Here is a 21,751-nt window from a genome sequence, read left to right as displayed (position 1 = left end):
GACACAGACCGCACTGAATCACAGACCGCACTGAGACACAGGCCGCACTGAGCCACAGGCCGCACTGAGTCACAGGCCGCACTGAGCCACAGGCCGCACTGAGCCACAGGCCGCACTGAGTCACAGGCCGCACTGAGACACGGGCCGCACTGAGCCAGGGGCCGCACTGAGCCACGGGCCGCACTGAGTCACAGGCCGCACTGAGTCACAGACCGCACTGAGTCACAGGCCGCACTGAGTCACAGTCCGCACTGAATCACAGTCCGCACTGAGTCACAGACCGCACTGAGTCACAGGCCGCACTGAGTCACAGGCCGCACTGAGTCACAGGCCGCACTGAGTCACAGTCCGCACTGAGTCACAAACCGCACTGAATCACAGTCCGCACTGAGTCACAGACCGCACTGAATCACAGTCCGCACCGAGTCACAGACCGCACCGAGTCACAGACCGCACCGAGTCACAGACCGCACCGAGTCACAGGCCGCACTGAGTAACAGACCGCACTGAGTCACAGGCCGCACTGAGTCACAGACCGCACAGAGTCACAGACCGCACTGAGTCACAGGCCGCACTGAGTCACAGACCGCACAGAGTCACAGACCGCACTGAGTCACAGGCCGCACTGAGTCACAGGCCGCACTGAGTCACAGACCGCACTGAATCACAGGCCGCACTGAGTCACAGGCCGCACTGAGTCACAGGCCGCACTGAGTCACAGGCCGCACTGAGTCACAGGCCGCACTGAGTCACAGACCGCACTGAGTCACAGACCGCACTGAGTCACAGACCGCACTGAGTCACAGGCCGCACTGAGTCACAGACCGCACTGAGTCACAGGCCGCACTGAATCACAAACCGCACTGAGTCACAGACCGCACTGAATCACAGTCCGCACTGAGTCACAGACCGCACTGAGTCACAGGCCGCACTGAGTTACAGACCGCACTGAGTCACAGACCGCACTGAATCACAGTCCGCACTGAGTCACAGGCCGCACTGAGTCACAGACCGCACCGAGTTACAGACCGCACTGAGTCACAGACCGCACTGAGTCACAGACCGCACTGAGTCACAGGCCGCACTGAGCCACAGGCCGCACTGAGTCACAGGCCGCACTGAGTCACAGACCGCACTGAGTCACAGGCCGCACTGAGACACAGACCGCACTGAATCACAGGCCGCACAGAGTCACAGGCTGCACTGAGACACAGACCGCACTGAATCACAGGCCGCACAGAGTCACAGACCGCACTGAGTCACAGGCCGCACTGAATCACAGACCGCACTGAATCACAGTCCGCACTGAGTCACAGACCGCACTGAGTCACAGACCGCACTGAGTCACAGACCGCACTGAGTCACAGTCCGCACTGAGTCACAGTCCGCACTGAGTCACAGACCGCACTGAGTCACAGACCGCACTGAGTCACAGACCGCACTGAGTCACAGACCGCACTGAGACACAGGCCGCACTGAGTCACAGGCCGCACCGAGTCACAGACCGCACCGAGTCACAGGCCGCACCGAGTCACAGGCCGCACTGAGTCACAGACCGCACTGAGTCACAGGCCGCACTGAGTCACAGACCGCACTGAATCACAGTCCGCACTGAGTTACAGACCGCACTGAGACACAGACCGCACTGAATCACAGGCCGCACTGAGTCACAGACCGCACTGAGTCACAAACCGCACTGAATCACAGGCCGCACTGAGTCACAGGCCGCACTGAATCACAGGCCGCACTGAGTCACAGGCCGCACTGAGTCACAGGCCGCACTGAGACACAGGCCGCACTGAGCCACAGGCCGCACTGAGCCACAGGCCGCACTGAGTCACAGGCCGCACTGAGACACAGACCGCACTGAATCACAGTCCGCACTGAGTCACAGGCCGCACTGAGCCACTGGCCGCACTGAGACACAGACCGCACTGAATCACAGACCGCACTGAGACACAGGCCGCACTGAGCCACAGGCCGCACTGAGTCACAGGCCGCACTGAGCCACAGGCCGCACTGAGCCACAGGCCGCACTGAGTCACAGGCCGCACTGAGACACAGGCCGCACTGAGCCACGGGCCGCACTGAGCCACGGGCCGCACTGAGTCACAGGCCGCACTGAGTCACAGACCGCACTGAGTCACAGGCCGCACTGAGTCACAGTCCGCACTGAATCACAGTCCGCACTGAGTCACAGACCGCACTGAGTCACAGACCGCACTGAGTCACAGGCCGCACTGAGTCACAGGCCGCACTGAGTCACAGGCCGCACTGAGTCACAGTCCGCACTGAGTCACAAACCGCACTGAATCACAGTCCGCACTGAGTCACAGACCGCACTGAATCACAGTCCGCACTGAGTCACAGACCGCACCGAGTCACAGACCGCACCGAGTCACAGACCGCACCGAGTCACAGGCCGCACTGAGTCACAGACCGCACTGAGTCACAGGCCGCACTGAGTCACAGGCCGCACTGAGTCACAGACCGCACTGAGTCACAGGCCGCACTGAGTCACAGACCGCACTGAATCACAGGCCGCACTGAGTCACAGGCCGCACTGAGTCACAGGCCGCACTGAGTCACAGGCCGCACTGAGTCACAGGCCGCACTGAGTCACAGACCGCACTGAGTCACAGACCGCACTGAGTCACAGACCGCACTGAGTCACAGGCCGCACTGAATCACAGACCGCACTGAGTCACAGACCGCACTGAATCACAGTCCGCACTGAGTCACAGACCGCACTGAGTCACAGGCCGCACTGAGTTACAGACCGCACTGAGTCACAGACCGCACTGAGTCACAGGCCGCACTGAGTCACAAACCGCACTGAGTCACAGGGCGCACTGAGTCACAGACCGCACTGAGTCACAGGCCGCACTGAGTCACAGGCCGCACTGAGTCACAGACCGCACTGAATCACAGTCCGCACTGAGTCACAGGCCGCACTGAGTCACAGACCGCACCGAGTTACAGACCGCACTGAGTCACAGACCGCACCGATACACAGGCCGCACTGAGTCACAGACCGCACCGATACACAGACCGCACTGAGTCACAGACCGCACTGAGTCACAGACCGCACTGAGTCACAGGCCGCACTGAGTCACAGACCGCACTGAGTCACAGGCCGCACTGAGTCACAGACCGCACTGAGTCACAGACCGCACTGAGTCACAGACCGCACTGAGTCACAGGCCGCACTGAGTCACAGGCCGCACTGAGTCACAGACCGCACTGAGTCACAGGCCGCACTGAGTCACAGGCCGCACCGAGTCACAGACCGCACTGAGTCACAGGCCGCACTGAGTCACAGGCCGCACTGAGTCACAGTCCGCACTGAGTCACAGGCCGCACTGAGTCACAGACCGCACTGAACCACAGGCCGCACTGAATCACAGACCGCACTGAGTCACAGGCCGCACTGAGTCACAGACCGCACCGATACACAGACCGCACTGAGTCACAGACCGCACTGAGTCACAGACCGCACCGATACACAGACCGCACTGAGTCACAGGCCGCACTGAGTCACAGTCCGCACTGAGCCACAGGCTGCACTGAGTCACAGGCCGCACTGAGTCACAGGCTGCACTGAGTCACAGGCCGCACTGAGTCACAGACCGCACTGAACCACAGGCCGCACTGAGTCACAGGCCGCACCGAGTCACAGTCCGCACTGAGTCACAGACCGCACTGAGTCACAGGCCGCACTGAGTCACAGACCGCACTGAGTCACAGACCGCACTGAGTCACAGACCGCACTGAGTCACAGGCCGCACTGAGTCACAGGCCGCACTGAGTCACAGGCCGCACTGAGTCACAGGCTGCACTGAGTCACAGACCGCACTGAGTCACAGGCCGCACTGAGTCACAGGCCGCACTGAGTCACAGACCGCACTGAATCACAGGCCGCACTGAGCCACAGGCCGCACTGAGCCACAGGCCGCACTGAGTCACAGACCACACTGAATCACAGTCCGCACTGAGTCACAGACCGCACTGAGTCACAGGCCGCACTGAGTCACAGACCGCACTGAATCACAGGCCGCACTGAGCCACAGGCCGCACTGAGTCACAGACCGCACTGAGTCACAGACCGCACTGAGCCACAGGCCGCACTGAGTCACAGGCCGCACTGAGTCACAGGCCGCACCGAATCACAGACCGCACCGAGTCACAGGCCCACTGAGCCACAGGCCGCACTGAATCACAGGCCGCACCGAATCACAGGCCGCACCGAGTCACAGACCGCACTGAATCACAGACCGCACCGAGTCACAGGCCGCACCGAGTCACAGGCCGCACCGAGTCACAGACCGCACTGAGTCACAGACCGCACTGAGTCACAGGCCGCACTGAGACACAGGCCGCACTGAGCCACAGGCCGCACTGAGCCACAGGCCGCACTGAGTCACAGGCCGCACTGAGACACAGACCGCACTGAATCACAGTCCGCACTGAGTCACAGGCCGCACTGAGCAAACAGGCCACACTGAGACACAGACCGCACTGAATCACAGACCGCACTGAGACACAGGCCGCACTGAGCCACAGGCCGCACTGAGCCACAGGCCGCACTGAGTCACAGGCCGCACTGAGCCACAGGCCGCACTGAGCCACAGGCCGCACTGAGTCACAGGCCGCACTGAGACACGGGCCGCACTGAGCCACGGGCCGCACTGAGCCACGGGCCGCACTGAGTCACAGGCCGCACTGAGTCACAGACCGCACTGAGTCACAGGCCGCACTGAGTCACAGTCCGCACTGAATCACAGTCCGCACTGAGTCACAGGCCGCACTGAGTCACAGGCCGCACTGAGTCACAGGCCGCACTGAGTCACAGGCCGCACTGAGTCACAGTCCGCACTGAGTCACAAACCGCACTGAATCACAGTCCGCACTGAGTCACAGACCGCACTGAATCACAGTCCGCACTGAGTCACAGACCGCACCGAGTCACAGACCGCACCGAACCACAGGCCGCACTGAGTCACAGGCCGCACTGAGTCACAGACCGCACTGAGTCACAGGCCGCACTGAGTCACAGACCGCACTGAGTCACAGGCCGCACTGAGTCACAGACCGCACTGAATCACAGGCCGCACTGAGTCACAGGCCGCACTGAGTCACAGGCCGCACTGAGTCACAGGCCGCACTGAGTCACAGGCCGCACTGAGTCACAGGCCGCACTGAGTCACAGACCGCACTGAGTCACAGACCGCACTGAGTCACAGACCGCACTGAGTCACAGGCCGCACTGAATCACAGACCGCACTGAGTCACAGACCGCACTGAATCACAGTCCGCACTGAGTCACAGACCGCACTGAGTCACAGGCCGCACTGAGTTACAGACTGCACTGAGTCACAGACCGCACTGAATCACAGTCCGCACTGAGTCACAGGCCGCACTGAGTCACAGACCGCACCGAGTTACAGACCGCACTGAGTCACAGGCCGCACCGATACACAGGCCGCACTGAGTCACAGACCGCACCGATACACAGACCGCACTGAGTCACAGACCGCACTGAGTCACAGGCCGCACTGAGTCACAGGCCGCACTGAGTCACAGGCCGCACTGAGTCACAGACCGCACTGAGTCACAGGCCGCACTGAGTCACAGACCGCACTGAGTCACAGGCCGCACTGAGTCACAGGCCGCACTGAGTCACAGGCCGCACTGAGTCACAGGCCGCACTGAGTCACAGGCCGCACTGAGTCACAGGCCGCACTGAATCACAGACCGCACTGAGTCACAGGCCGCACTGAGTCACAGGCCGCACTGAGTCACAGGCCGCACTGAGTCACAGACCGCACTGAGTCACAGACCGCACTGAGTCACAGGCCGCACTGAGTCACAGGCCGCACTGAGTCACAGACCGCACTGAGTCACAGGCCGCACTGAGTCACAGGCCGCACCGAGTCACAGTCCGCACTGAGTCACAGGCCGCACTGAGTCACAGACCGCACTGAACCACAGGCCGCACTGAATCACAGACCGCACTGAGTCACAGGCCGCACTGAGTCACAGACCGCACCGATACACAGACCGCACTGAGTCACAGACCGCACTGAGTCACAGACCGCACCGATACACAGACCGCACTGAGTCACAGACCGCACTGAGTCACAGGCCGCACTGAGTCACAGACCGCACCGAGTCACAGACCGCACTGAGCCACAGGCCGCACTGAGTCACAGGCCGCACTGAGTCACAGACCGCACTGAGTCACAGACCGCACTGAGTCACAGGCCGCACTGAGTCACAGGCCGCACTGAGTCACAGGCCGCACTGAGTCACAGGCCGCACTGAGCCACAGGCCGCACTGAGTCACAGACCGCACTGAGTCACAGACCGCACTGAGTCACAGGCCGCACTGAGTCACAGTCCGCACTGAGTCACAGGCCGCACTGAGTCACAGACCGCACTGAGTCACAGACCGCACAGAGTCACAGGCCGCACCGAGTCACAGGCCGCACTGAGTCACAGACCGCACTGAGTCACAGACCGCACTGAGTCACAGGCCGCACTGAGTCACAGACCGCTCTGAGTCACAGACCGCACTGAGTCACAGACCGCACTGAGTCACAGACCGCACTGAGCCACAGGCCGCACTGAGTCACAGACCGCACTGAGTCACAGACCGCACCGAACCACAGGCCGCACTGAGTCACAGACCGCACTGAGTCACAGGCCGCACTGAGTCACAGGCCGCACTGAGTCACAGGCCGCACTGAGTCACAGACCGCACTGAGTCACAGGCCGCACTGAGCCACAGACCGCACTGAATCACAGACCGCACTGAGTCACAGACCGCACTGAGTCACAGGCCGCACTGAGTCACAGGCCGCACTGAGTCACAGGCCGCACTGAGTCACAGACCGCACTGAGCCACAGACCGCACTGAGTCACAGACCGCACTGAGTCACAGACCGCACTGAGTCACAGGCCGCACTGAGTCACAGACCGCACTGAATGATAAACCACACAGGCTCATAGATCTCGCAGCATAGAAATCAGACTATCCGTGCATTGTGTTTATTTAAAAAAAAGTTTATAAATGGTTGAAATCCTCAAAAAAATGAAGAACAGGAATTGCAGAGAACTTACATATTTAGCATCAGCCCAGCCACTTTTCGGTGACCACATTTTGCCTTCGCCCATCAGTCCCAGGGCAAGGTGAGCGAGGGGAGCGAGATCCCCACTCGCCCCAACTGTTCCCTTCTCTGGGACGTAAGAGAGACAGGAAGCTACAGGAGGGAGTATAGAGTAAAGATTGATGATGTTAATGATGATGTAAGCATGATATCAGAGTCAAATGACCAAGAGGCAGATTGACAAAACTTAGGGCAGAATTTTAATGGGCCTCACAGTGGCAGGAACAGAGTTGGAGTGTAAGGGGGCCTGCCCTGAGGGGGCAGGAGGTGCACCCATTCCCCTGACAATAATGCAGTGTTCGGGGATCTGCAAAATCAGAGGGCCTGTGGCCTTTCCTGAATACCATCTACCCAGATGAGGGGGTGGGGCTAATCACCCTTTTCCTCGGAGTGCTGGGATGTAAATACTCCGGCCCGGGTGTGGGTGACCTTCGGAAAGTAGGAGGCCTGTACAGTAACCAGAATAAAACCGAACCTTTATACAGGCATTACTTCCTTGTGGTCACTTGCCTGAGACTTTACACAGAGGAAGTCCTGCCTCCTTCCCCAAAGTGCCAACCACCCATAAACCACTTCAACCACAGGATCTCCACTAATTTGCCAAAATCTCACCCATAACCTTTTACTAAATCAATAATATATGTAATATCTAGAAGACAGTAAGGTACAAAGTAAGGTTGCATTACCATTGAATGCCTGTATTATTTGATTGAGGGTCTTTAAGGAGATCCCACTGTAACCCTTGGCAAGAACATTGATCCTGAGAGCCAGTAGCATTCGGGATCTCTCTGGTGTCAAGGGATCGCCAACACCTGCAGGAAAAACACCATGAAAGCAAAGATTCATCTTCTGGTTCCCAACCAAGTTCATAGGAGCTTAGGCCTTCAAAGCAAGGGTAGGTTATTCAGCCCTTCAAGTCTGCTCTGCCATTCGATAAAAACATAGGTTGGTAAGATGTAGGAAAAGAATGAGACCATTTGACCCATCGAGTTTGCTACGCCATTTTATCATGGCTGATCTCATACTGGCCTTAACTCCACTGTCCTGCCCATTCTCCATAGCCCTTCAACCCATTACAAATTAAACATCTGCACATCTCCTCCTTCAATTTACTCACTATCTCAGCATCCACTGCACTTTGGGATAGCGAATTCCAGCGATTCACAACCCTTTGGGAGAAGTAGTTCAACTCTTATTTTACATTTGATACCTCTTATCCTAACACTATGACCTCTTGTTCCAGAATGCCCCACAAGAGGAAGCATCCACTCCATGTCTACTTTATCCATACCTTTTGTCATCTTTTATACTCAATTCGACCTCCCCTCATTCTTCTAAACTCGAGAGAGTGTCGGCCTAAACTGTGAATGTCTCTTCGTACGACAAACCCCTCATCTCTGGAATCAACCGGGTGAACCTCCTCCGAACTGCCCCCAGTGCCACTACATCTTTCCTCAAATAAGGCTGATCTGATTTTGGTCTCAGCTCCACTTTCCGGTCTGCCTCTCAATTATGTATTCTTGGTGAAGAGCCCAGACATCCAGTTGTCTGAAAATACCTGAGCCCCAGAGAAAGCATTGATTCTTTTACACTTATATCATTGGTTCCACACCGTGCATAATGGGTGGATAGGCATGAAGTGCAATATGTTGGCACGGTGGTGGGGGGGGAGCATGAGACACCATATGGAGTGAATGGGGAGCATACCTTGCCATGGGAGGCATGAGGAGAACCGCTTGAACTTATCTTTCATAGGTTTCCCCATGGAGAGTGAAGGGCTGTAAAGTGCAACTCATTGAAACCCGAGCCCGACTCCATGAAAATGGGGGTGGCACAGTGGCTAGCACTGCTGCATCCCAGCACCAGGGACCCGAGTTCAATTCTGGCCTTGGGTGACCGTCTGTGTGGAGGTTGCACATTGTCCCCACGTCTGCGTGGGTTTCCTCCCGGTGCTCCGGTTTCCTCCCACAATCCAAAGATATGCAAGTTAGGTGGATTGGTGTTGATCAATTGTCTCTTAGTGTTCCAAGGTTAGGTGGGGTTACAGGGTTAGGGGGATAGGTCAGAGATGTGGGCCTAGGAGGGTCAGTGCAAACTCGATGGGCCGATTGGCCTCCTTCTGTATTGTAGGGATTCCATGATTCGATGAAAATACAGGGGAGGAGGACATGCCGATTTCCACAATGGAGCCAGCCACGTCAGGAGTTCAGGGTGCAGGCGTTTGACCTGAGCCAGCCCTGGCCTTTCAAAGGCAATCCCAAAGATTGGAAGCTCCTGTAATGTGGTTGGGAATCCCAGAATAGGGTCCTGAATCATCCTGATTGTGGTCAAATACAGGCTTTCAGCTTTGGATTTGGCAAAGACTAATTGTTAGAGATCAATTGGTGTGATTAGTCAACAACTCCATTTGAATGTTGAGACCAGCAGGGATAGTGGTGGAGGATCTAGATTGGAGGAATGTGAGTTTTGTCTTTCTCAACTAGAAATTGAAATGTGTGAATTTAATGGTCATTATTTGTTTTTTATTCAATTAACACAGACAGATTTTCCTATTATCAGAACTATTTTAACTAAATGCTCAACATGTCACTTGATAACTTACATTTTGTTTGTTAATATGTTGAAGCAATGAGGGGAAAGGGACATTAGGACACAAGGAAAGGGGCAGTTCTCAAATGAAGTGTTAGCAAAGTGCTGGATAATGCAAATAGTAAAAGGCATTCTTTCTCTTACCTACTGCTGTGGAGTGTACAACGTTCTCCTGCAGTTCTCTGTGAAAACAGAAGGCTTCATAATAAAGGGAGCATTGGAAGGTAATGTGTTAGATGTTCGAAGTCTAACAAGGAATCTACCAAATGACTTGATTTGTCCAAATGCATGGCGTGTCTGAACTGCCACCTGCTGGTTGGAGGTCGTACCACCAGCCATCAGTCACACTGGGCGGTCTCAGGACAGTGGTCATGTGACAAAGCACTCCAATATAAGTGGGGGCACATCCAGCCATTGAGAGATGTTTGTAAGATCAGTCGTGCTCGGTATGGTTCCAGAGGAGTACAAAGAAACTCCATGATAACTTGCTCTGTAACAGATGGCTATCTTACCATGTGTGATTCAATAAAGATTCTGGTTTGGACAAGTCAAGCCGTTTGCTAGATTCCTTGCTAGACATCGCACACCAAACACAACATGGTACCAGGGCTGCTGAAGATTTGAAGATAACGACAGCAGTGACAAAGTTAAAAGTCGGCGGACAGACCGATCTGGTGAACTGCAGCTTGTGGCGACTCGGCGCAATGGAAGGACGGAGCTAGAGATGGACGGTATAAAGGGACCCCACCAACTTCAATTCACGGGTAACATAGAAAAACATTGGCGTGAGTTTAAGCAGCAATTCGGATTCTATACTGTAGCCCTAGGCCTGCAGGCACAACCTGACGACTGGCTTATTGCGTTGCTGCTCGCGACAGCAGGTCCTCAAGCAGCAGAACTACGTAATACCTTTGCCTATGGCAGCAAAGAGCAGAACAAGAGCTACGATGAAGCATTAAAGTACTTCAATCAATATTGCTCTATAAAAAATAATGAAGCACAGGAACGTGACACATTTAGTACGGGTACCCAGAAAGAAGGGCTTCAATCAGAAAGCCATATTAAGATGCGCTATGCGAGTGAGATGGTTGCACAGCAAAACACTGCACTCAGCTCGAAACAGTTTGGCACCAACTCAGAAGAAGAAGCCAGTGCCATTAGTGCTGTGACACTGTCATGAAGAAACGTGGTCTCAGTGCAGGTGGCCATTTTAAACGGCCGACAGGAGCTGCCGCCGCCACCTTGTGCAAAAAGTGTGGCACTCGGCATGGCCCACCACAATGTCCGGCCTTTGGAAAAGTTTATTCCAGGTGTGGCCGTGTTAGGAATTTTGCAAGACAATGTTTTGCGCACCTACAATGGACTATACAAGATCAGTAAATGTAGTTGATGAGATAAATACTGAAGAACAGTTTTTCATCAATCTCATTGCAATGAAGGGCCAGAAGTGTCCGAATAAAATTGAGGAAAGACTGATGCTCGTAAGAACTCTCCGGAAACCATTAAAACTAGATGGAAATCAATGGTGTTCCTGAATAACACCATTTCAATGCAACTTCAACACGATAACGAGACCAACCTCCTCTGTCGGTCTGCTTTGCCCTGGCTGAACACCCAGCTGAAAGTCGCCGATCAGCCAGGGCTGCCAGTGTACTTCAGAACAAGAACAATAAATACCTTTGGTGCATGTGAACGTGAGGTCTCCATGGATGGCATGAGGTACATGTTACTGTTTCATATTGTAGACAAGGACATTGACTCCATCATAGGAGCAGACTCATGTGAATCCCTGAATTTAGTTCAGTAACTGTGTGGCCCAGAAGATGGCTGCCAGCTGAATACTATTGATCCCTACAAAATATTAGAGTGTGCACGGTTGATGAGGATTCAGAAGAAATCCAGGTGGAGGTCGACAAATCAGACAAAAAGACGGAACAGCCAGCGAGCATTCCACAATTCTGGTTAACAGTCTTCAAGAAGGTCTATGTGCTCAGTGGCATGATACAGGAGCATGATGAGCCCGTATTAAAGCATCGACAAGATGTGAATGTTAAATGGACAGAGCATGAGAGGCCAAGGATCTTCACTCTGGAGCAAGTTCAAGCCCAATGACTATTTCACAAACGAGGTGATCACGAACTTATACCAGATGGACTAGCAGCCTGACAAGCTTGAATCTTCATTCTTCGATGAACCAGAAATCCTGGGGTGTGCAGGCTGTAAGATCGACTGGAGGGGGGGCAAAAATGTAATGATGAAAACAATTCAAACAAAACCGAAGCACAAAGGTTGAAGCACTCGTAGAACATTTGCGAAAACTGTACCAAATGAATCATTCTTTAATTTCTTCAGTCCTCCTGAAATTCCAGTGTGGAATGTTAAGCAAACGTTAAGCAGCCAAACCCAAGGCTGATTTTGAACTTGGCAGCTTACTGCATGACTTCCGTGTGCAATGTTATATTTTACAGGAGAAATCATTGCAGACAATGCTGAATCCGATAATGACTACTACGAATATATGTTTGAAGATTTTGAAGATGATGCACAAAGTAATGGTGTGGAAGGGGAGACAGATGAAGACCAGTATGAACTACTTGTAGATATTTTTCCCAGGAGCAAAGACTGGCTCAATGAAAAGGCTCAAGAAGTGCTAGTCCGGTGGTTTGGACAAAATGACAAGGTGGTCACACAACCCAGTGATGATGCATCGGCCCCTCAGGTTCCACCTGAAACTCCGCAGACCTCCGAGCACAGGGTGAAGACGAGCACTATACCAGAGGCTGCTAAAACTAAACACAAACACAAGAAACTTTGTAATTCCATTCTCAGAATAAAAAGAAGAGAAGACTGGGAGAGCTAGCTCATCCCACTGACAAACCAGAAACATAAACAAGATAACAAGCAAACAGTGTTATGGCAAGAAGAGGAAAAGGAAGCTGGTGACACAAGCATGGCAATCATGGACAGGGGCCTTCCAGAGGCACAGAGCAATGCGGAGAAGAAGCAAGAGACCAGCACGTTAACCAGTCTTCAAAAAGGCTGGCAACAGCCCAAATGATCACAAATGTGATCCCGTGAGGGAGGCACATTGACCTGTGCAAAAGAGACGGACAGTGGCCAGGCATATCATGCTTATGGACACCCTAGTTAAACTTATTCACATTGTTAGACATATCATGAATGTATAAAGTTAAAAGATCAATATTAGTTGTAAACAAATCTTAATGTTTTCTGAGGAAGGGGGATGTGGTGATATACCTGTAAGCAATATCAACTTCCAACCAGCAGGTGGTGGTATAGACACACCATGCAGTCTCAGGACAGTGGTCATGTCACAAGGCACTTCAATATAAGTGGGGCACATCCGGCCATCTATGATATTGCTTACAGGCATATCAGCACAGGTGAGATACAGCAGAAAGATATCAGAATGTACTCACTCAAGCTTATCATGAGGGATAACTGTCCTGGCAAATTTCCCAAAACCTGTGTTTATTCCGTACACCACTGTAAAACAGAACACCATTGTGTTGGCATCCACCGGACAGGCATGTTGGTTTTAAAGTTGATTCTTAAAACGGTGTTACTTATACAACAATTTCACACACTATGTTAAGCTCTAAGTCTGAATAAAGATTGTAGACTTCCAGTTAACACAAATACTTTATCCAATGGGTTTGTTCTATTTCCAGAGCTTAACTAGATATAATACAGTCAAGAGTTATGACCAGTGAAGCTAAGGTAATCTGCCTAGGCTGAGCTGTCTCTGTCTGCTGCTGCTCACTAACCCTGTGCTTCTGAAAGAGGCGGCTGCTCCCGTGGGCTGGACCCTTTATACCCGTCTCTGATGCTGCCCTCTAGTGATGCTGTGGCTGTTACATCTGTCTGCAGTCCCTGGTGTCTGTGCAGATGTATGTACCGATGTACAGATCACTCTCCCCCCCCCCTTTATTGGACATGTTTTCTAGGTTGGCCTCAAGAAAACTGTACAGAACAAGTGGTGAGAATATGCAGATCTGCACACTGTGAAAATGCTAAAAGTAATACAGAAACAATTAACTGTGTTGTGAGTCCATTGTGAGAAATGTCCATATTCGTCTTGTGTGTGTGTTGAAGTGTCGTTACAATCTAGGCTATCGAGTGCCTTACGGCTTCTGTTGGAGCGTCTTAATGGTGGTAGTTGGGATGATGGTTTGATGTCATCAAGAGTACTGTCTGGCGGGACTTCCGGTTGCGGCTATGACCAGCTAAGTCGCACGTTTGGCTGCTCCTGCTACAAAGGTGTTTTCGGGCCGATTGGAGGGCCCCAACGGCGCTGTAAGGACAAATCCCGGTGGGGGAAGGCTCCCTGAGGAGAACCAGACCAACTTTATGGTCGGTACCCGGAGTGGGGTGGTAAAGAAAGCAACAGCAGCTCCCCAAACAAAGCGGGGGAAGAAGACCAAAATGGCGGCCGGTGGCGCACCCGAGGAATGGAGGAAATGGGCGGAGGAGCAGCAGGCCGCTCTCCTGCGCTTCTTTACGGAGCTGAAAATGGAGCTCTTGGAGTCAATGAATGCGACGACCACCAGGCTGATGGGAGCCCAGGCGACCCAAGAGGCGTCGATTCGGGAGCTGCAGCAGGAGATGACTGTGAGGGAGGAGGAGGCCACGGTCCTCGTGGGAAAGGTAGAGGTGCACGAGGCACTCCACCTGAAATGGCAGAGCCGTTTGGAGGAGCTGGATACCCGAATGAGGCGGAAGAACCTGAGGATCTTGGGCCTGGCAGAAGGCCTGGAGGGATCAGACCTCCCGGGATACGTAGCAGAAATGCTGAGCTCCCTGATGGGGGCAGGGGCCGTCCCTTCGCCCCTGGAGCTGGAAGAGGCCTACAGGGTCATGGCTAGGAAGCCAAGAGCAAATGAGCCCCCGAGGGCGGTGCTGGTGCGGTTCCAGCGACTCACCGATCGTGAGAGAGTGCTGGAGTGGGCCAAGAGGGAAAGGAGCAGCAAGTGGGAGAATTTGACGGTGAGGGTCTACCAGGACTGGAGTGCGGAGGTGGCTAAGCGGCGGGCCCGGTACAACCGGACGAAGGCGGTGCTACATGCAAAACGGATCAGGTTCGGAATGCTGCAGCCAGCGCGCTTGTGGGTCACCTACAGGAACCAACACCACTATTTTGAGTCCCCAGAGGAGGCGTGGGCCTTTGTACAGGAAGAGAAACTGGACTCGAATTAGACCCAGGGGATACTTGGCGGCCGTAGCCGCTCGGGTACTTTCAGCTGAACAAGCGGGTTTTTTTTTTTTCCGGCTGGGTCGGAACTGTGCAACTCTTATTGGAACGGTTTCCTTTTTTTTTCTTCTTTCTTTGTTTGGATCTTGAACTCTTGCTTTGGGTTTTTCTTCTGATGTTTTTTCCCCCCTTTGCCAACTTCCCTTAATTATTGTTATTGTGGTTATTCATGGTTATTTATGGTTATTTATGCTGTTTGGTAGAGGGCGACTGTTAAGTACATTGTTATTTGTTATCTATCTGTTATTTATAATGTTAAGTTGGGGAGGCGGGACGGGGGGGAGAGCAGATCGGGGTTATGGGCTCCTAGGGGGGGTTCTTTACAGGCATGGACGGGGGCGGGGGTGGAACTGAAGATGGCGGGGTGGGGTGTGGCAGGGCGAAAGCGCGGGCTTTCCTCTGTTTTCCCGCGCGCGGGGCAGAGGAGGGGGGAGGGGAGGAGTGCGGGGCGTGGCTAGCAATGGCGACCTTTCCCGCGTTGGAGCGGGGCCAGGGAGGAGTGGCAAGGGGGGGGAGGCCCCCCCCCGAGCCGGGGGGAGTCGGAGTGTGGCAGGAGCAGCCGGGTCAGCGTGAACCAGCTGACTTACGGGAGTACGATGGAGGGTACATCGCGGCTAGGAGGGGTCCTAGCCTGGGGGGGGGGGTTAGGGAGGGGCACCGGGTTGCTGCTGGAAAGACCAGAAATGGGAAGTGGAGGACTGGAGGGGTGGGGGGAGGGGGCCATCGCCATGGGGAGCGGGTCAGAAGGGGAGGGTCGACCCGGGGCGAGCAGGGAACAGGACATGGCTAATCGGCAGGGGAAGGGGGCGGGTCGTCCCGCGACCCGGCTGATCACTTGGAATGTGAGGGGGCTGAATGGGCCGGTCAAGAGATCAAGGGTATTCTCACACCTGAAGGGACTGAAGGCTGATGTAGCAATGTTACAGGAGACCCATTTGAAGGTAGTGGACCAGGTTCGCCTGAGAAGGGGGTGGGTGGGACAGGTGTTCCACTCTGGATTGGACGCAAAGAACCGGGGGGTGGCGATTCTGGTGGGAAAGAGGGTGTCGTTCGTGGCGGAGGAGGTGGTGGCGGATAAGGAGGGTAGGTATGTGATGGTGAAGGGTAAGCTGCAGGGGGAGAAAGTGGTGATGGTCAACGTATATGCCCCGAACTGGGATGACGCGGGTTTTATGAGGCGCCTATTGGGCCTCATTCCGGGACTGGAGGCAGGGGGCTTGATCATGGGGGGGGACTTTAACACAGTGCTGGACCCCGGGCTAGACAGATCGAGCTCAAGGACCAATAGGAGGCCGGCAGCGGCAGAAGTGCTGAGGGGGTACATGGAGCAGATGGGAGGAGTAGACCCATGGAGGTTTGGTAGGCCGAGGGCGAGGGAGTATTCCTTTTTTTCCCACGTCCATAGAGTGTACTCCAGAATCGATTTCTTCGTGTTGAGCAGGGGGCTGATCCCGAGGGTACGGGAAGCTGAGTACTCGGCCATTGCGATCTCTGATCATGCACCACATTGGGTGGATGTGGAAATGGGGGAGGCGCGGGACCAGCGCCCGCTGTGGCGGCTGGATGTGGGGCTGTTAGCGGACGACGAGGTGTGTAAAAGGGTTCGGAAGAGCATTGAGAGCTATCTGGACTTGAATGACACGGGTGAGGTGCAGGTGGGGATGGTCTGGGAGGCCCTGAAGGCAGTGATCAGGGGAGAGCTGATCTCCATAAGGGCACACAGAGAAAGAAAGGAGAGGCAGGAGAGGGAGAGGCTGGTGGGGGAGCTATTGGAAGTGTATAGGAGATATGCGGAGGCACCAGAGGAGGGGCTGCTGGGAGAACGGCGCAGCCTGCAGGTCAAGTTCGACCTGCTGACCACCAGGAAGGCAGAGACGCAGTGGAGAAGGGCACAGGGCGCGGTCTATGAGTATGGGGAAAAGGCGAGCAGGATGCTGGCACACCAGCTTCGCAAACGAGATGCAGCTAGGGAGATTGGGGGAGTGAAGGAGAGGGGCGGGACGGTAGTGCAGAAGGGGCAAGAAGTGAATGGGGTCTTTAGGGATTTTTACAAGGAGTTGTATCGGTCTGAGCCGCCGACGAGGAGAGGGGGAATGGAGGACTTCCTAAACAAATTGAGGTTCCCAAGGGTCCAGGAGGGGCTGGTAGAAGGGCTGGGGGCGCCAATAGGGCTAGAGGAGCTAGTCAAGGGAATAGGTCAGATGCAAGCGGGGAAGGCGCCGGGGCCAGATGGGTTCCCGGTGGAATTCTATAAGAAAAATGTGGACTTGGTGGGACCGGTACTGGTACGAGCCTTTAATGAGGCGCGAGAGGGGGGGGTTCTGCCCCCGACAATGTCGCAGGCTCTGATCTCCCTGATATTGAAGCGGGATAAAGACCCCGTGCAGTGCGGGTCCTACAGGCCTATCTCGCTTCTGAACGTGGATGCCAAGTTGCTGGCAAAGATCCTGGCAGCTAGAATAGAGGATTGTGTGCCAGGGGTAATCCATGAGGACCAGACGGGGTTTGTGAAGGGGCGGCAGCTCAACACGAACGTGCGGAGATTGCTGAATGTAATTATGATGCCGGCAGTGGAGGGGGAGGCTGAGATAGTGGTAGCGCTGGACGCGGAGAAGGCATTTGATAGGGTGGAGTGGGAGTACCTGTGGGAGACGTTGGCACGGTTTGGGTTTGGGGAAGGGTTTATTAAGTGGGTGAAGTTGCTCTACTCGGCCCCGACGGCGAGTGTAGTGACAAACGGGAGGAGGTCGGAGTATTTCGGGCTCCACCGAGGGACCAGGCAGGGATGTCCCCTATCCCCCCTACTTTTCGCACTGGCGATTGAACCGTTGGCGATGGCACTGAGGGGTTCAGGGGGGTGGAGAGGACTGACTAGGGGAGGGGAGGAACATCGAGTATCGCTGTATGCGGATGATCTACTGCTGTATGTGGCAGACCCAGAAGGGGGAATGCCGGAGATAATGGAACTATTAGCAGAGTTTGGGGACTTTTCGGGGTACAAACTAAATTTGGGCAAAAGCGAGGTTTTTGTGATACACCCGGGGGACCAGGGAGAGGATATTGGGAGACTCCCCTTCAAGCGAGCAGGAAAGAGCTTTAGGTACTTAGGGGTGCAGGTGGCAAGGAACTGGGGGACCCTCCACAAGTTGAACTTTTCCAGGCTGGTGGAACAGATGGAGGAGGAATTTAAGAGGTGGGACATGGTACCGTTGTCGCTGGCGGGGAGGGTGCAGTCAATCAAAATGACGGTCCTCCCAAGGTTCTTGTTATTATTTCAGTGCTTGCCCATCTTCCTCCCTAGGGCCTTCTTCAAAAAGGTGACGAGTAGCATCATGAGCTACGTGTGGGCGCATGGCACCCCAAGGGTGAGGAGGGTCTTCTTGGAGCGGAGTAGGGACAGTGGAGGGCTGGCACTACCCAATCTCTCGGGGTACTACTGGGCGGCAAATGTGTCAATGGTGCGCAAGTGGATGATGGAAGGGGAGGGGGCAGCTTGGAAACGAATGGAGAGGGCGTCCTGTGGCAACACAAGCCTGGGGGCCCTAGTAACGGCACCATGGCCGCTCCCCCCCACGAGGTACACCATGAGCCCGGTGGTGGCGGCCACCCTCAAGATATGGGGGCAGTGGAGGCGACACAGGGGGGAAATGGGAGGTCTGTTGGCGGCGCCAATAAGAGGGAACCATAGATTTATCCCGGGGAACATCGACGGGGGATTTCAGAGCTGGTACAGGGTGGGCATACGGCAGCTGAAGGACCTGTTTATAGAGGGGAGGTTTGCGAGCCTGGGAGGGCTGGAGGAGAAGTTTGAGCTCCCCCCGGGAAACATGTTCAGATATTTACAAGTGAAGGCATTTGCTAGGCGGCAGGTGGAGGGGTTTCCCCTGCTCCCCAGTAAGGGGGCGAGTGATAGGGTGCTCTCGGGGGTCTGGGTCGGAGGGGGGAAGATATCAGACATCTACAAGATAATGCAGGAGGCGGAAGAAGCATCAGGGGAGGAGCTGAAAGCCAAGTGGGAAGGGGAGCTGGGAGAGCAGATAGAAGACGGGACGTGGGCGGATGCACTGGAGAAGGTCAATTCTTCCTCCTCGTGTGCGAGGCTGAGCCTCATTCAATTTAAGGTGCTGCATAGAGCTCACATGACGGGGACAAGGATGAGCCGGTTCTTTGGGGGTGAGGACAGGTGTGTCAGATGTCTGGGAAGCCCAGCGAACCATGTGCATATGTTCTGGGCATGTCCGGTGCTGGAAGGGTTCTGGAAGGGGGTGGCAAGGACGGTGTCGAAGGTGGTGGGGTCCAGGGTCAAACCAGGATGGGGGCTTGCGATCTTTGGGGTCGGGGTAGAACCGGGGGTACAGGAGGCTAGGGAGGCCGGAATACTGGCCTTTGCGTCCCTAGTGGCTCGACGAAGGATATTAATTCAATGGAAGGACGCGAGGCCTCCAAGCGTTGAAACTTGGATTAATGATATGGCTAGCTATATTCAGCTAGAAAGGATCAAATTTGCCCTGAGAGGGTCGGTACAGGGATTCTCCAGGCGGTGGCAACCTTTCCTTGACTTTTTAGATCAGAGATAGACGTCCGGGGTCGTGGCAGCAGCAACCCGGGGGGGGGGGGGGGGGGGGGGGGGGGGGGGGGGAGGGGGGGGGAGGGGAGGGGGGGGGCAGCAAGGGTCGTGGGGGGACATGCAGGACTGTAACGCGGGCAAGTCTGCTCGCTGCTCATGTCTGAAACTGAAGGCTGCCTTGTTTGTTAAGTTGTTGCCTGGGGGGGGGGGGGGGGGGGGGGGGAGGACTGGTGCGCGCGAGAGGGCGGGCGAGGGAGGGATATTTGCCTAGAGGGATTGTGTTGTAAATAATTTAAAAATTAGTAGGGGTAAATGTTTGTATGGAAAAACTCTTTCAATAAAAATTATTTAAAAAAAAAAAAGAGTACTGTCTGGCGTTGTGTGGCGAGGAACGTCCTGTGGACAAATGGACTTGGTCAAGTCCAGTGTGGGAAATACTGTCGTTGTAGGTCGAATCTCTAATAGATCCCAGCAGTTACGGTGAAGAAGTACTCCCGCAGACGATTTGACAATGTAGGACCGCGGTGCCTCCTGCCTGATCACCATGGCTGACTCAGACCATCCGCCTTCTGGGTCCCTGATTCTGATGGTGTCACCTATTGTCAGTGGCTTGAGTGGGATCACATGTTGACCATGGTATAGTGTTTGTTTGGAGCATAGTGCCCGCATATCATCGAGAACCGGTGCGTTGCCAAGGTCTCGGAATTGCTTTGCCGGTACGGTTGCCCGGATGTCTCTGCCGAAGTGCATTTGCGCTGGCGATAGTCCTGAGCTCAATGGGGTTGATTGGTACGATAACAGAGCTAGATTGATGTCGGAATGTGACTCGGCTGCTTTGCTGATGAGTCGTTTAATGATATGGACACCTTTCTCCCTGTTCCATTTGATTGCTGGTAGCGATTCTGTGTCTCACCGTTGTCTGACCTCGACTTTTTCCTGTGTTTGTGGTATTGGTTCTGTATGTCATCATTCGTGAAAGCTGTTTTGCTTGTTTGTTCTGGAGCAGATGCGAATTTGTGAGATTCTTTATCATGCCATGGCATGTTTGTAGTCTTGTCATTGTTTCGCAGTGTGCTGTGGCATTGTCCTTCACGTGCAGAGTTGTAGCATGTTGTACAGGTCATTGTTTCATTATTGTCGTTTCTGTCGTTTTCGTTGTCGTCCTTGTTGTTGTTTCGTCGTTTCTGTCTTGGTTGTTTTCGTTGGCGCTCCTGTTGTTGTCGTTCTTGTTTTTTTTTGTCACGCTTGTTGATTCTGTTTTCGTTGCTTTCTCTTTTATTCTTGTTCTTTTTCTTGTCGTCCTTGTTGTTTCTGGGATGCTTCTTGTTGCTTTTGTTGTTCTTGTTGCGCTGCATGTTGTTTTTGGTGTTGCTGTTGTTGTTCTTGTTTCTGCTGTGCTTCTTGCAGTTTTTGTTGTTCTTGTTGCGCTCAATGAGTGCGCCATGTGGATGATTTGAGTCATTGTCACAGTCATTGGTGTCAGTGTCCTTTGTGGTATCTGCGACATTGAGCGTTTCTTCTTGAGAATTGTGAGAATGATCTGATGTTGCATTGATGTTGGTGACATCAGCCATTTGTGGTGGATTTGATTCCTCTTCTTTGCTTACTTGGTAATCCTCTAGAGTCATTGCTGGTTCACTTGAATTATCATTGATTTCTAGGTGCTCCTCTTTTGGAATCATTTCAGGTTCATTTGAATCATCTTTGATCTCCTTGTGCTCCTTTTTTGGAGTCAAAATCTTCACAATTTCATTTTGTTGTGGGTCGTGGTGCTCCTTTTCTGGAGTCAAAATCTCCAGGATTTCAATTGACATGGTCTCTCTGGACTCATGGGTGACCGTCCTCTGATTATTGAGTGCTTCTGTGCAGACGAGCTGAGATATGTCAGTCACGCTGTGGTCCTGCACGTCTTGTATGGGAATTGTGATTTCTTCGTCATTTGTCTCACATACAGTGAGTAGACATTTAGTGTCTTCTTCTGGTGGCTCAAATATGCTTGATAGATCTTCATGGTCTTGTACATGCATGGCGTTCGCTATGGAGTATTTGCTTGCTTCCATTTTTGAGTCTGTCACCGGGCCTCTTTGTGGAGGCTTGCGTTGCTCTCTTTGTGGAATTTGTCATTGCTCTCTCTGTGGAGTCTGTCATCGTTCT

The 21,751-nt window shown here is 53.9% G+C and overlaps 1 protein-coding gene across 2 annotated transcripts in view; it reads right to left on the bottom strand.

The window, feature by feature from the left end:
* Positions 1-21,751, bottom strand: part of LOC119973227 (histidine ammonia-lyase-like) — an 88,950-nt gene that overhangs the window by 48,376 nt on the left and 18,823 nt on the right. For both annotated transcript variants that reach the window (XM_038810904.1, XM_038810905.1), the window contains exons 6-9: positions 13,199-13,265; positions 9,903-9,940; positions 7,856-7,981; positions 7,123-7,262 (exon numbers count right to left, since the gene is read on the bottom strand). In XM_038810904.1, the coding sequence (XP_038666832.1) occupies positions 7,123-7,262; positions 7,856-7,981; positions 9,903-9,940; positions 13,199-13,265 (371 nt within the window). The remainder of the gene's footprint in view (positions 1-7,122; positions 7,263-7,855; positions 7,982-9,902; positions 9,941-13,198; positions 13,266-21,751) is intronic.

This window comes from Scyliorhinus canicula, chromosome 11 (genome assembly GCF_902713615.1).
Source record: "Scyliorhinus canicula chromosome 11, sScyCan1.1, whole genome shotgun sequence".
In the NCBI taxonomy this organism is placed as follows: Eukaryota; Metazoa; Chordata; class Chondrichthyes; order Carcharhiniformes; family Scyliorhinidae; genus Scyliorhinus; species Scyliorhinus canicula.
Note: the sequence above shows the minus strand (reverse complement) of the source record. Positions and strands in the feature narration are given on the sequence as shown.